Source organism: Mobula hypostoma, chromosome 7 (assembly GCF_963921235.1).
Source record: "Mobula hypostoma chromosome 7, sMobHyp1.1, whole genome shotgun sequence".
NCBI classification, from domain to species: Eukaryota; Metazoa; Chordata; class Chondrichthyes; order Myliobatiformes; family Myliobatidae; genus Mobula; species Mobula hypostoma.
The window spans coordinates 144,120,024-144,135,705 of record NC_086103.1 but is presented as its reverse complement, the minus strand read 5'-3'; the positions used below and the strand labels follow the sequence as shown (position 1 = coordinate 144,135,705).

Genomic DNA, 15,682 nt, shown 5'->3' with positions numbered 1-15,682 from the left:
CTCCAGGGTTGTGATCTCAGGATTGCTACCCATGTCACTTGCTAGGGAGGCCAGAACTAGGAAGATTATACAGTTTAATATGTGGCTAAGGAGTTGGTGTAGGAGGAAGGACACAAGATTTTAGGATCATTGGGCTCTCTTCCAGGGAAGGAGGGGCCTATAAAGAAGGGATGGTTGGCCCCTGAACTGGAGGGGGACTAATATCCTAGCAGAAACGTTTGTTAATGCTGTACAGTGGGAGAGATTATAGCTGGGAGCTTAATGTACAAGGATACACGTTATATTGAAAGGACAGATAGGAAGGCAGAGGTGGCAGCGTTTCACTGTTGGGAAAAAATGAAATCAAACCATTAGAAAGAGGTGTTGAATCGTTATAGATCATACTAAGCAACTGCAAGGGTAAAAAGACCCTAATGGGAGGCTATATACAGACTCTCAAACAGTAGCAAGGATGTTGTCTTAAAAAAATTACAACAGGATATATATAGAAAATGCATGCCAAAATGGCAATGTCACAATAGTCATGGGGGACTTCAATATGCAGGTAGATTGGGAAAATCAGGTTGGTGCTGGATTACAGGAGGGGGAATTTCTAGACTGCCATCTAGAGCAGCTTGTGGTTGAGCCCACTAGGGGATCAGCTATTCTGAATTGGGTGTTGTACAATGAACTAGAACTGATTTGAGAACTTAAGATAAAAAAAACCCTCAGGGGCACGTGATCATAATATGATTTGAATTCACCCTGAAATTTGAGAAGGAGAATCTCAAGTCAGATGTATCAGTATTCCAGTGGAGTAAAGGGAATTACAGAGGCATGAGAGAGGAGTTGGCCAGAATTGATTGGAAAAGAACATTGGAAGGGATGATGGCAGGCAGCAATGGCTGGAATTTCTGGAACTAATTCAGAAGGCACAGGATATATACATCCCAAAGAGGAAGAAGTATCCTAAAGAAAAGATGGCAAAATCATGGCTAACAAGAGAAGTCAAACCCAACATAAAAGCCAAAGAGAGGGCATATAATACAGCAAAAATTAGTGCCAAGTCAGAGGACTGGGAAGCTTTTAAAAACCAACAGAAGGCAACTAAAAAGTTATTAAGAAGATAAAGATGGTAGACGTTTCTTCTAACTCAACCCAGTGTCATCTAGAGACCCCAGCCTTGGAATCACACCTTCGTTACCTTTTTTTAAATTATTCGCGTTTCTTGGCTCTCATTTGTTCAGGGAGTAGATTGATTAAGCTATATTCTGCAAATTTCAACGATATACTAACAGATAAATACACACGGCTAAGGACAAAGTAAAATTCATTTCTTTTAATGTCAATGGGCTGTTGAATCCAGTCAAGCACAGTAAAATTCTATCAAAAATGAAAAAAAGAACAAGCCCATGTAGTATACTTACAGGAAACTCACTTAAGTGATAATGAGCATGGAAAATTAAAGAGAATGGGCTGCACTAATTTGTTTTTCTCCTCGTATAAATCAGGACATAGAAGAGGAGTTGTTATTCGCATCTCAAGCAAGCTAAATGTTGAAAAGGTATTCGAAATGGGAGATAAGGAGGGCAGATATATTCCAGTAAGGGGGAATATAGACAGAAATCCAGTTACTTTATTGAATGTACACACACCCCCAGGAAGTGATATTAGTTTCTTCCAGAAAATTACTAATATTATGGTAATGGAAACAGAAGGTCTCCTGATACGTGGGGGAGACATAAATTTACAATTACAACCAAAGTTAGACTCCTCCAATAGAAAAACTTATGAAACAAAGTCCTTACATAAGAAAGTTAACACTCTTTTTGAGGATGTTGGTCTAATTGATATATGGAGGGACCCTTTCCCCGACAGAAGGGATTACACTCATTATTCTTCCCCCCATTCCGTATATACAAGAATAGACTATTTCATCGTCGATTTCAGACGGTCTCAGCCTGAGCACACACCCCTCAGCATCAGCGGCTCCACAGTGGAGAGAGTGGAAAACATCAAGTTCCTTGGGGTGCAGATTTCGGACAATCTCACCTGGTCCAGGAACACCACTGGGATTGTGAAACGGGCCCAGCAGAGATTGCACTTTTCTGAGGAAGCTTAAAAAAGCATCACTCCCCACTAACATCTGAACTGCATTCTACAGAGGCGTGGTTGAGAGTGTGCTGACCTTTTGCATCACAACCTGGTACTCCAGCTGCAGTGCTGTCAACAAAAAAAGCCTTGTAGAGGGTGGTTAGGGGAGCAGAGAAGGTTATTGGGGTCTCCCTACCTTCTGTCCAAGACCTCTTTCAGAGTCGATGCTTCCAGAAGACACGGTACATCATTAAAGACCCCTCACACCCTCTACATGAACTGTTTGTTATTCTGCCCTCAGGCAAACGTTACAGGAGCATCAAAACTAAGACCACAAGGCTACTAAACAGTTTCCTCCCACAGGCAGTCAGACTGCTAAATAGCTGCTCTACCTGACTCTGCTTTGGACACTTTTAATTTGCACTGGACACTATAACTGATTTTAACTGACATGTGGCTGTTGTGTTTTACTATTTATTGTTATGTTTATTATTTAGTGTTGCGTTTATGTTATGATAGCACTGCCCCTGAGAAACACTGTCTCATTCTGCCCTGCAGAGTATGGCTAGAATGACAATAAAGTTTTTTGAATCTTGAATCTTCATAACATTTGGAAAAGATAGAGAAAAAATAATCACCTGTGGAATTGGGACAATAGATGTAAGTGACCATGCACCTATATATTTATCTGTTGGCTTTGACCTACAACCAAAGAATACTATTTGGAATCTAAATTCAAGTCTACTCAATGATCCCTATTTTAAGGAACAAATGAAAAAAGAAATTGGTCTTTACTTAGAATTCAATGATAATGGAGAGGTTTCACCTCCCATTCTATGGGGTACTCTGAAGGCTGTCTTAAGAGGGAAAATTATAGCGATATCTTCATATAAGAAAAAAAATATGGAATAAAACATTAGAAGAATTACAAAATAAGCTGAAGGAACTAGAAAAAAAACACAAATTGAGTTTGGCACAGGATATACTAGAGGAAACTTTTAAAATTAGGAATGAAATTAATAGTTTGGCTACACAAGAAATTAGAAAAAATTTAATGTTTCTGAAATAGAGACACTATGAAAATGGATCTAAATCTATGAAAATACTGGCGTGGAAACTGGAAAAAAAAGATAGCAGAAAATACAATTCATAGAATTAGGGATCCAAGAACAAAAGTGATAAAAAATAAACTAAGTGAAATTCAAGAAGCTTTTGAAATTTTTTTCAATACTCTATATTCTAATGTTTCAGGGGGAAGCATAACCCAAATTGACACCTACGTGAATTCTTTAGAGTTACCCACTTTAAACAAAGAACAAAATAGAACGATGACTGCTGACATAACTGAAGCTGAACTAAAAACTGCAATTAGTAGACTCAAATTAAGCAAGTCATCAGGATCAGATGGATATATGGCAGACTGGTATGAAGAGTTTAGAAATGACTTAATCCCTGTTTTACTCCCCACACTGAACTTGGCCCTAAGAAGGGCGCAAATGCCCCCCAGCTGGACGGAGGCGATAATCTCAGCTATACTGAATAGTCATTTGAAATCACCCTTTCTTTGTCAGTAAGTGATTGAATCTTAAGGGAGTTAAGGGAATGTGGAAAGAATAAAAAGGGATTAGTGTAGTATTGGTGTGGTCAGGTGCCCTGATGCTTGCTGTAGACAGTGGAACAAAGGGCTTGTTTCCATTCTGTGCAATTCCAAATCTTAAATGGACCTGTAAATGAGTTGAATGGCTGAACGGGCAGATACATAGGACATTAATGAGTATAATACCTATTGGCCTTTGGTACAAAAGTGGTGATGAAATTATTCTTAGTTTTGCATGGAGGCAGAAGCAGCACTGTGTCCACCATTGGGATATTTCAATTGCCAGCTCCACTCACCCCACTGAACTCAGCAAAGGAAAAGCAGGGCTTGATGCACTTTACATCTGGGCCATCACTTCATGCCCACCAATCATTAATGTCTAAATATTTTAATGTTTAACTTTTTAAAAATTATAAATAACTTAGTGTTTTATTTATTTAAATGATTGAGGGATTTTTGAATGTAGAAGCATTTACGAACTTTCCAGACTCCTTGACAGAGGCACGTCTAAGACCTAGTCACAACTCACTGCTCTTTCGAGTGTAACTCATGATGCCCTCTCCACTTGGAAAAGACAATGGGACCGGCCCTGAGAAACAAGTGCAGTTCAGATTTATTGGGATAGTACCAGACTCACTGGCAATGGAGTTGTTTCTTTGTTGCTAATCTGAAAATTAATGAGTAACTTGCCAGATATCTACAATATTCTACAAAATTACAATTACAAAATTGTCCCAATCTTACTGGATTTTATGGGTTTAAAAAAATCTATTAAGATTTCAAGAATTGACTAATTACCAAGATCCTGCCTGTAGCCAGCCTACTGAGATCTGCGATAGCTGAGATCCAGAATGTACTTCAGAGAATTGTAGAAAACCATGTAACATCACCATGATAACAGATGTTGAAACAACAACAGCATTCCAAAATAATTTATTAGTGAGAAGCCACTCTTCACAGTACATTCCTGTCTTCAACATGAGGAGATTTGTTTGCCCTGCTTGTTCTTGCCAAACATTCCTGCCATCCACACGACTGTCCCCTCTATATTCTCTTCCCCTTTCCCCTCAACCTCATTCAAACCCTTGAACAACCTCTCCTCACCCAGCTCCACAATGTCCCTCTACAAACTGGCTTAGTCTTCCAAAGTAGAGATGCCTTCCACCCACTGATTTTACTGAACCAGTATCCAGCGTTCAAAGCCACAGGGGAGTCACAGATGACATCAGACAGTGTTGCCATGGCAGAAATAAGTATAAAGAAATAACCTGAGTCAGATAATCAAAGTGTCACTCTTTACAAACCTTGAAGGAAAAGAAGATGCAGGCTTAAAATGGGAAAATGGGTAATATATATGTGGCAGTAATAAAATACTTGGGAGTAATCAGGAGAGTTAATAGAGTACAGTAGATAGCTCATGTGGAGAGAAACTCTGAGACTGTGAACCAATGCTTTACTCAGCTATGGTCAGATCTACTGTAGGTTTCATCTAGTAAATATTCTCTATTTGCTCGATGGGAACGGATTTTATCTCCTCTAGCAACTGACATTTCTTTCAAAATGATCAAAGAAGGTGGTTTATATTTATATTTACCAGTTGACAGACCCAGAAAATGAGATATTAATAAATGCATTGGGGTATCAGAAGACTGAGTAAATCTCACCATGGGCTAAAGAGAAATCAAGTGAACAAGATCATTGCTTTCAGCTGTGAAATAGCTTAGCAACCCTTCATGATTTGTTATCTATCTATATATATATACACACACACACACACACATATAGACTTGTTAAATAAATAAGTATACTGTAATTTCACATCAGGTCAAGGGAAGAGCGGTAATTGTTTGGATTCAACTTAAAGTCAGCTTTCAAACTACGTTCAGCACAATGAAGCAGTAGTTCCCAATATACTTGTTAAAAGTACTTGGATTTACTACTCACTAGATACTTGCCAGTAATTTTCATGCATTCCCCCAATTTTCACCACAAAGCTACATAAACTATTTGTGTGGGATGCTCCCGTCTGGTTTCCAGAGCTCCACTATTCAAATTATAGTGGATGATTATGAAAACTTTGGTATTCTGCAATAATATGGTGATCTGTTCCTCAGTTTCACATGAAGAGATACTGTAAAACAAGCCTTAGATTTCTGGGAATCCAAGTGGGTATTAGTCAGTTAAAGGTGGCAAGCTGTGATCTTATGCAATGGCTTCTATTCTTGGTACGCTGCCTGGACTCCTATGTGTTTTCTGGAAGATGCATCTTAACATGAATCTTGCTTCAATTAAAGCAATCTAGTATCTTGGCAAGTATTTCACACACTTTCATGGCTCAAGGCCTAATTAAGCAACTGCAAGCAACTGAACTTTCAGACTCCCAACTGCTTTCTAAGCATCACTACTCCCACTAACAAGGAACAAAATGTAGTCTATATTCAATATGCTTGCTGACAATTAAGGCATTATGTGTTGAAGTAGTGTTGGATTACTGACAGAGATACTTCACACACAAATCAGTGTTGGAACTTCCATTGTTTATGATATATGGCTATCCAAACATGTAGATAGGTTGGTCAGTAAGTTTGTCGATGAATAAAAAAGAATTGGTGAAGCTGCAGAGAGTGAAGAAGGTCATCAAAGGATACAGCAGAACTGGGGGAAAAATAGCAGATGGAGCTAGTATGAGGTGTTGCACTTGGGAGAACAAATGGCAGGACCCTTTACTTCATTGATGTCTAGAAGGATCTTCAAGTCCATACCTCCTTGAAAGTGGAAACATAAGTAGATAGAATGGTTAAAAAAAAGTTTACCGTTGAGGGTAGAGTTAAGAAACTGTAAGGGCAAAACGATCCTGATGGGAGATATATACAGACCTCTGAATGGTGGCCAGGATGTGGCCTTCAGATTACAATGAGATCTGGAAAAAGCCTGTAAAAAGGACAATTTTGTGATAGCTATGGGGGATTTCAATATGGAGGTAGATTGAGAAAATCAGGTTGGTGCTGGATCCCAAGAGAAGGAATTTGTAGAATGCCTACGAGATGGCTCTTTAGGGCAGCTGGTGGTTTAGTCCACTAGGGGAATGGTAATTCTGGCCTGGATGTTATGTAATGACCCAGATTTGATTAGGGAGCGTAAGTTAAAGAAACCCTTGGGATATATTGATGATAATATGATAGTATACATCCTACAGCTTGAGAGGGAGGAGCTAACATTGGACATATCAGCATTACAGTGGAGTAAAGGGAATTCCAGAGGCATGAGAGGAGCCGGCCAAAATTGATTGAAAGGGAACACTAACAAGGATGACAGCAGAACAGAAATGTCTGGAGTTCCTGGAAGCAATTCAGAAGGCACAGGAAAGATATATTCCAAAGATGAAGAAGTATTCTAAAGGGAGGGTGAGGTAATCATGGCTGACAAAGGAAGTCAAAGACAGCAGAAAAGCAAAAGAAGAGGGGATATAATATAGCAAAAAAATCATGGGAAGCTTTTAAAGCCCAACAAAAAGTGACTAAAAAGCCATAAAGAGAGAAAAGATTAAATATGAAGGTAACTTAGCCAATAATATAATAGAGGTACAAAAAGTATTTTCAGATATATAGCGTAAAAGATAGACAAGAGTGGATATTGGATCGCTGGAAAAAAATGCTGGAGGAGTCGTAATGGGGACAAAGAAATGGTGGACAAACTTAATAAGTATTTTGTGTCAGTCTTTACTGTAGAAGGTACGAGCAGAATGCCAGAAATGGGAGAGTCAGGGGTCAGAATGAGTATAGTTGCTATTACTAAGCAGAAGGTCAAAGTTCAAAGTAAATTTATTATCAATGTACAGAAATGACACCATATACAGCCCTCAGATTCAGTTTTTGCGAGTGTACTTAATAAAACTAATAACCATAATAGAGTCGATGAAAGACTGCACCAACAGGGTGGACAACCAGTGTTCAAAAGACAACAAATTGTGCACATACAAAAGAAAGTAAAAATAATACTAATAATAAATTAGCAATAGATATTGAGAAAGTGAAATGATGAGTCCTTGAAAGTGAGTCCATTGGTTGTGGAGCAGTTCAGTGACAGGGCAAGTAAAGCTGAGTGAAGTTATGCCCTCTGGTTGAACAGCATAATAACTGTTCCTGAACAGAGTGGTGTGAGTCCTGAGGCTACTGTACCTTCTTCCTGATGGCAACAGCGATCTGGGGGATGGGGGTCCCTAATTATGGATGCAGCTTTCCTGCGGCAATGCCCCATGTGGATGTGCTTAGTTTTGAGGAGGACTTTACCGTGATGGACTGGGCCATATACAATACTTTCTGTAATTATTTCTGTTCAAGCGCATTGGTGTTTCAATTCCAGGCTGTGATACAGCCAGCCAATATACTCTCCACCACACATTTATAGAAGTTTGTTAAAGTTTTAGATGTCATGCTGAATCTTTGTTAAACTCCTAAGGAAGTAGAGGTGCTGGTGTGCTTTCTTCATAATTGCACTATGTGCTGGGCTCAGGACACAACAACTGAAAGATAACACCAAGGAAATTAACATTGCTGGCTCTCTCCAGTTATGACCCCCCTGATAAGAAATGGCTCAAGGATCTCCAGTTTCCAAATCCTGAGGTCAATAATCAGTTCCTTGGTCTTGCTGACTTTAAGTAAAAGGTTGTTGTTGTAGCTGCACTCATCAGGTTTTCAATCTCCCATGTATATGATGATTCGTCACCACTTTTGATTCAGCCAGCGACAGTGGTGTCATCAGTAAATTTGAAAACGAATGCTTGGGAAGCTGTAAGGTCTGAAGTTAGGTCAATCACCTGGATCAGATGGATCTCACCCCAGGGTTCTAAAGGCGGTGGCTGGAGGAGGCATTCGTAATGATTTTTCAAGGATCACAAGATTCTGGAATGGTTCCTGAGGACTGGAAAATTACAAATATCACTCCACTCTTTAAGAAGGAAGGGAGGTAGAAGAAAGGAAATTATAGACCAGTCAGCTTGCCATCAGTGGTTGAAAAGATGTTGGAGCCTATCACTAAGGATGAGGTTTCGATGTACTTCGAGCGCATGATAAAATAGACCAAAGTCAGCATGGCTTCCTTAGAGGAAAATCTTGCCTGACAAATCTGTTAGAATTCTTGCAGGAAATAACAGACAGGATAGACAAAGGACAAAGGAGAGTCAATGGATGTTGCTTATTTGGATTTTCAGAAGGCTTTTGAAAAGGTGCCACACGTGAGGCTACTTAACATGATAAGAGGCAATGGTACTACAGTTAAGATACTAGCATGGATAGAACATTGGCTGACTGGGAGGAGGCAAAAGGTCAGAATAAAGGGGGCCTTTTCTGGTTGGCTGCCGGTGACTAGAGGTGTGTAGCAGGGGTTGGTGTTGGTGTTGGGACCGCATCATTTCACATTATGTATCAATGATTTGGATGCAGGAATTACTGGTTTTGCAGTCAAGTTTACAGACGATACGAAGTTCAGTAAAGAGACAGGCAGTCTTGTGCAAACAGGGTGTTTGCACAAGGACTTAGACAGATTGGGAGAATAGGCAAAGAAGTGGCAGATGGTACATAATGTAGAGAATTGCATGGCCATACACTTTGGTAGAAGGAGGTGTAGGTGATTTTCTAAATGGGGAGAAAATTCAAAAATCAGAGGGGAAAGGGACTTGGGATCCCTCATGCAGGATTCCCCCAAAGGTTAACTTGCAGGTTGAGTTGGTGGTAAGGAAGGCAAATGCAATGTTTGCATTCATTTTGAGAGGACTAGAATACAAAAACAAGGATGTAAGCTGAGGATTTATAAGGTGTTGGTCAGACCACACCTGGAGCAGTTTTGGGCATCTTATCTAAGAAAACGTGCTGGCATTGGAGTCAGTCCAGAGGAGGTTAACAAGAATGATCTCAGGAACAAAATGGTTGACATATGGAGCGTTTGGTAGCTCTGGCCTGTACTCACTGGAGTTTAGAAGAATGAGGGAGCCATTTCATTGAAACCTATCAAATATTGAAAGGTCTACATAGAGTGGATGTGGAGAGTATATTTCCTATAGTTGGGGAGTCTAGTGCCAGGGGCACAGCCTCAGAATAGAGGGACAGAGATGAGGAAAAATTTCTTTGAGCAGTGGTTGGTGAATCTGTGGATTCCATTGCAACAGACAGCTGTGCAGGCCAAGTCACTGGGTATATTTAAGGTGAAGATTGATAAGTTCTTAATTACACAAACAACAGGAATTCTGCAGATGCTGGAAATTCAAGCAACACACATCAAAGTTGCTGGTGAACGCAGCAGGCCAGGCAGCATCTCTAGGAAGAGGTACAGTCAACGTTTCAGGCCGAGACCCTTCGTCAGGACTAAGTTCTTAATTAAACAGGTTGTCAATGGTTACCGGCAAAAGACAGGAGGATGGGTTTGAGAGGGATAATAAATCGGCCATGATGGAATGGCAGAGAAAACTCAATTAGCCAAATTGCCTAATTCCGCTCCCGTATATTATGGTCTTATAGTGTCACGTTACGATTGCCTTCATTGTGCCCAGAGCAGAAGAGTAGAAGAGTCAGAAAATCATATGAAGTTTGCATAAAACTTTGCTAGACTGCACTAAGATCATATCAGAATTGGAATCAGGTTTATTATCACTGGCATATGTTGTGAAATTTGCTGTATTCTGGCAACAGTACAGTGCAATAAATAAAGAAAATTACTATGTTACAATAAAGTATTCAAATAAATAAATTGCGCAAAAGATCAATAGCGAGATAGTTTTCATCGGTACATAGACTGTTCAGAAATCTGAATGTGGGGTGGAGGGAAAAGTGCTGTTCCTTAAATGTTTTATGTGCATCTTCAGGATCCTGTACCTCTTCCCTGATGTTGGTAATGAGAAGAGGACATGTCCTCGATGGTGAGAGTCCCTAATGATGGATGCTGTCTTCTTGAGACACCACCCTTTTGAAGATATCCTCAATGGTGGAGACCTTGTGCCCATGATGGAGCTGGTGGTGCTTACAACCCTCTGCAGTCTCTTTTCATCCTGCACATTGTGCCTCTGTGCCAGATGTTGATACAACCAATCAGAACGTTCTCCATGACACGTTGGTAGAAATTTGCTGGAATCATTGTTGACATACCAAATCTTTTCACACTCCGAATGATGTATAACCAGTGCCATGCCTTTTTCATGATTGCATCAATATGTTGGGCCCAAGATATATCCTCTGACTTGATCAGCAGACTGAAAAGCTTGAGCATGTAGATATTAAGAAAGACGATGTGCTGGGCTTTTGGAAATCATCAAGTTGGATAAGTTGCCGGGACCGGATGAGATGTACCCCAGGCTACTGTGGAAGATAAGGGAGGAGATTGCTGAGCCACTGGCAATGATCTTTGAATCATCAATGGGGACAGGAGAGGTGCGATGTTGTTCCTTTATTCAAGAAAGGGAGTAGAGGTAGACCAGGAAACTGTAGACCAGTGAGTCTTACTTCAGTGGTTGGTAAGTTGATGCAGAAGATCCTGAGAGGCAGGATTTATGAACATTTGGAGAGGTATAATATGATTAGGGATCGTGTGCATGGCTTTGTCAAGGGCAGGTCATGCCTTACGAGCCTGATTGAACTTTTTGAGGATGTGACTAAACACATTGATGAAGGTAGAGCAGTAAATACAGTGTATATGGATTTCAGCAAGGCATTTGATGAGGTACCCCATGCAAGGCTTATTGAGAAAGTAAGGAGGCATGGGATCCAAGGAGATATTGCTTTGTGGATCCAGAACTGGCTTGCCCACAGAAGGCAAAGGGTGGTTGTAGACGGGTCATACTCTGTATGGAGGTCGGTGACCTGTGGTGTGCCTCAGGGATCTGTTCTGGGACCCTTACTCTTCATGATTTTCATAAATGACCTGAATGAGGAAGTGGAGGGGTGGGTTATTAAGTTTGCTGATGACACAAAGGTTGGAAGTGTTGTGGATAGTGTGGAGGACATTACAGTGGGACATTGATAGAATGCAAAACTGGGCTGAGAAGTGGCAGATGGAGTTCAACCCAGATAAGTGTGAAGTGGTTCATTTTGGTAGGTCAAATAGGATGGCAGAATATAGTATTAAAGGTAAGCCTCTTGGCAGTGTGGAGGATCAGAGGGATCTTGGGGTCCGAGTCCATAGGACTGCAGCTGAGCAGGTTGACTCTGTGGTTAAGAAGGCATACGGTGTATTGGCCCTCATTAATCGTGGAATTTAATTTAGGAGCCGAGAGGTAATGTTGCAGCTATATAGGACCCTGGTCAGACACCACTTGGAGTACTGTGCTCAGTTCCAGTCGCCTCACTACAGGAAGGATGTGAAAACCATAGAAAGGGTGCAGAGGAGATTTACAAGGATGTTGCCTGGATTGGGGAGCATGCCTTATGAAAACAGGTTGAGTGAATTTGGCCTTTTCTCCTTGGAGCGATGGAAGATGAGATGTGACCTGATAGAGGTGTATAAGATGATGAGAGGTATTGATCGTGTGGATAGTCAGAGGCTTTTTCCCAGGGCTGAAATGGCTGCCACAAGAGGACACAGGTTTAAGGTGCTGGGGAGTACAGAGGAGATGTCAGGGGTATGTTTTTTACACAGAGAGTGGTGAGTGCATGGAATGGGCTGCCGGCAACAGTGGTGAAGGTGGATACGATAGGGCCTTTTAAGAGACTTTTGGATAGGTATGTGGAGCTTAGAAAAATAGAGGGCTATGTGTAACCCTAGTAATTTCTAAGGTAGGGACATGTTCGGCACAACTTTGTGGGCCAAAGGGCCTGTATGGTGCTGTAGGTTTTCTATGTTTCTATGTTGACACCCAGGAGTGAAGCTGCTCACCGTTTCTACTGCTGACCCCTTGACGAGGACTGGTGCGTGTTATTCCTTCTTCTCCTTCCTGAAGTCTGTGATCTATTCCTTGGTCTTGCTGACATTGAGCGCAAGTTTGCCATAGTGACACGACTCAAACAGCTGATCTATTCACCCCTTGTTGCCTCCTGAGATTCTGCCAACAGTGCTGTCATTGGCGGATTTAGAAAGGGTGTCGGAGCTGCACATAGAGAGCAGAGTAGTGAACGAAGTACGTATACTTGAGGTGTGCCTGTGCTGATTATCAGTGAGGAGGAGATATTATTACTGATATGCACTGACTGTGGTCTCCCAATGGGGAAGTCAAGGATCCAGCTGCAGACGGAGGCACAGAAGCCCAGGTTTTGATTCTTGTTTGGTACTAAGGGGATGACAGAGACGAGGGGATTGGTAAGTAATAGCATTCAAAGAAAAAACATATCATTTTCAGACTCAACTTGTCTAACTGGGCACAACATTGGTACCAATAGATGTCATAAATGGAAAAATATTAAGAGCACAAGACTACAGAAGACCATGTTACAAATCCATACACTTGTAATTGCATGACACAATGAACATGTTTACATGAGGTCTAAAGAGAGAACATAAAAACTGCAGTGAACTGAGTTGCAGAAGTATTTATTCTACTGTGTTGGATGACAGGGGTTCTAGCCACACCTCTGCTTTCCTTCCAAACTTACATGAAGCTACTTCAGCTGGTTTATTGTTTTCTATCTAGTTCCTAAACTTGTTTATTTTAGTTCTGCATAGAAAACAACAATTATCAAGTAGGTATCATTTACTAGAGGACTGGCGCAGCACTGAGGACAATCACAACTCCACATGGTTGAGACACTGTCCTCAAAGAATTACATTCCATTGAATCTAATATTTCAAACAGGAATGCTTATTGAGAGGAGTCAATAGTTGAATCTTGTCATCACAAGCATAGAGGTTAGCGCAACGGTTTACAGTGCCAGCGATCCGCGATCGGGGTTCAATTCCTAACGCTGTCTCTAAGGAGTATGTACATTCTCCCCATGGCTGTATGGATTTCCTCTGGGGCTCCAGTTGCCTCTCATGGTAAATTGTGGCCATGTGATGTTGGCGCCAGGAGCAAGATGACATGAGTAGGCTGACCCCAGCATATCGTCGGAGTGTGCTGGTCATTGCCGGAAATAATGCATCTCACTGTATGTTTCGATGTACAAGTGACACACAAAGCTAATCTGTAATCAGCATCTGATTGGGCCAAAAAACTTGGCAACAGTAAAGCACAGGATGGTTGGAATAATAAGCCTGTAAGTCATTCATTATTTATTATTCCACATATAGAAACTATCCTGAAAATCTTGTGAATGTTTTTTTACATGACACCAATTATTACAATGCAGATCTAACCCTAGCATTCAATATTAATCTTCCCAACCCCTGAACAGTTTTGTTATTATACCCTGTGTTCTATATATCATACACACTGCATATGTTTTTAAAGAAATGCACTAGATGTATGCATAAATACAAAGCTGATGAGTTTAAAGCTGCAGTAAATAGCAGTAGTCATAAAGAAGGTGCTTACAATTCTGAACATCTGACATTTGCAGCCATCCTTGTACATCAAGCAGACAATTTATTCATCTAATCAGTTGTGAAAATGGGAAGCTATCAGCTACAATCAAGCTGAACAGAAGGTAGAAAAATTATAAAGTACAAGACAATAAATAAAAGACAAGAAGATTTAGATGCATGAGAAAGGTGGAGAGAAATACAATGTAAACGGAAGAAGATTAAACCTCGCCAAATACCTACACCACAAAGTACATTTCAAAATGCATGTTAAAAAATCAACTGATGGCACTTACTGTGGAAAACCACATCACTTTGAGAATCCAGATCGTTAATGCAAAATTCACCACCAGGATAACGAGAAGCAGCAGCACAAATAAATAAAGGCAGCGCTTCCTCCAGCCATAGATTCCAATCTTGTAGACATATTGGTTCTCTGGCCTTTGTAGGCTATTGCCTTGCGTTGTCAGGTATTGTTCCCGTACCATCTGCTGGGAAGGGGAGAGAAGGTAAATTAGTGACGTGCCATAATCAAACAAAAGGAGTTAATTCTCAACAAACCCTGCTAAATAGCTACATGGGGTTATCTGCAAGATACAAAATGTTGTATATCCAAGTTCTGATCTGTTAAAAAAAGGTTAAAGCAGACAGATCCATCAGCTTTAAGAGATTTTTAAACTAAATTCTTACCAGAGGAGAAATCAATCACAGGTGACCATCAAAAAGAAAAGAGCATAATTCATCAAAGTATTCTCAGGGCACACCATTAATAAATACTTTGAGCTAGGAATGAAAATTACAATTTTATTGACACAGTCTGTTTATGAACACTAGCGACAAGCAACATCTGTTTTAATGCTTTCCGTTGCAGAAACTAATCAAGTGTCGTGAAGCTGGGAAATTCTGCAAGCCCTAGAACGGCGCACAGGCCAGATGAATGTCAGCGGATCTCCCATCCACAAAGCAGCAATTCTTATTCCCCACTCTGCTACTTTCACAAGATTTGCTGCCCGAGAACTTAATTGAATGAAAGCAGAGTTCTGAGTGATCTCTCTTTATAGCTCTGACTCTCCACAGGGAAATAATGGTTTACTATGCTCAGCACATCTGATTTGACAAGCCTGATTATATTTCATCATCCTTGCAACTGAATTATTCCAATTTGTTAAATAACTTAATTATCATATTTTGTCTATCAAGCATGTGTGGTCCTCCTCAGCAATTTCCTCTATTTCCCTTCATTGCCGCTCCAGGTTTGTTATGGCAGAACTCTTAGCTAGTAAAGCAACTGATTCTACACCATCAAGATTTGCTCTTTCTCACACTTCTCCATAATTACAGTCTCATTGCAAATTTTTCTCTTTTTCTCCAGAGACTTCAGTCTCAAATAAATAGAATTGATGTTAATGAGACTCCAAATAAAAGTCAAAATCAAATGTACTGTCATTTGCAACATGTACGTGTATGCACAGGGGCAATGAGAAATTTACTGGCAGCAGGATCACTGGCACGTAGCATCAGATAAGCTGCATTCACAAGATAAACAAATTAAACAGAGATTATGTACATTTTGAA

General features: G+C 40.5%; 1 protein-coding gene across 10 annotated transcripts in view; it reads right to left on the bottom strand.

The window, feature by feature from the left end:
- The window catches only part of sgcg (sarcoglycan, gamma), a 620,033-nt gene that overhangs the window by 284,354 nt on the left and 319,997 nt on the right, over nt 1-15,682 (bottom strand). For 5 of the 10 annotated variants that reach the window (XM_063054200.1, XM_063054201.1, XM_063054199.1 and 2 more), the window contains one exon: nt 14,404-14,598. In XM_063054200.1, coding sequence (XP_062910270.1) covers nt 14,404-14,595 — 192 coding nt within the window. In that variant the 5' untranslated portion in view covers nt 14,596-14,598. The remainder of the gene's footprint in view (nt 1-14,403; nt 14,599-15,682) is intronic. The other 5 variants (XM_063054198.1, XM_063054202.1, XM_063054197.1 and 2 more) reach the window with 1 other exon arrangement.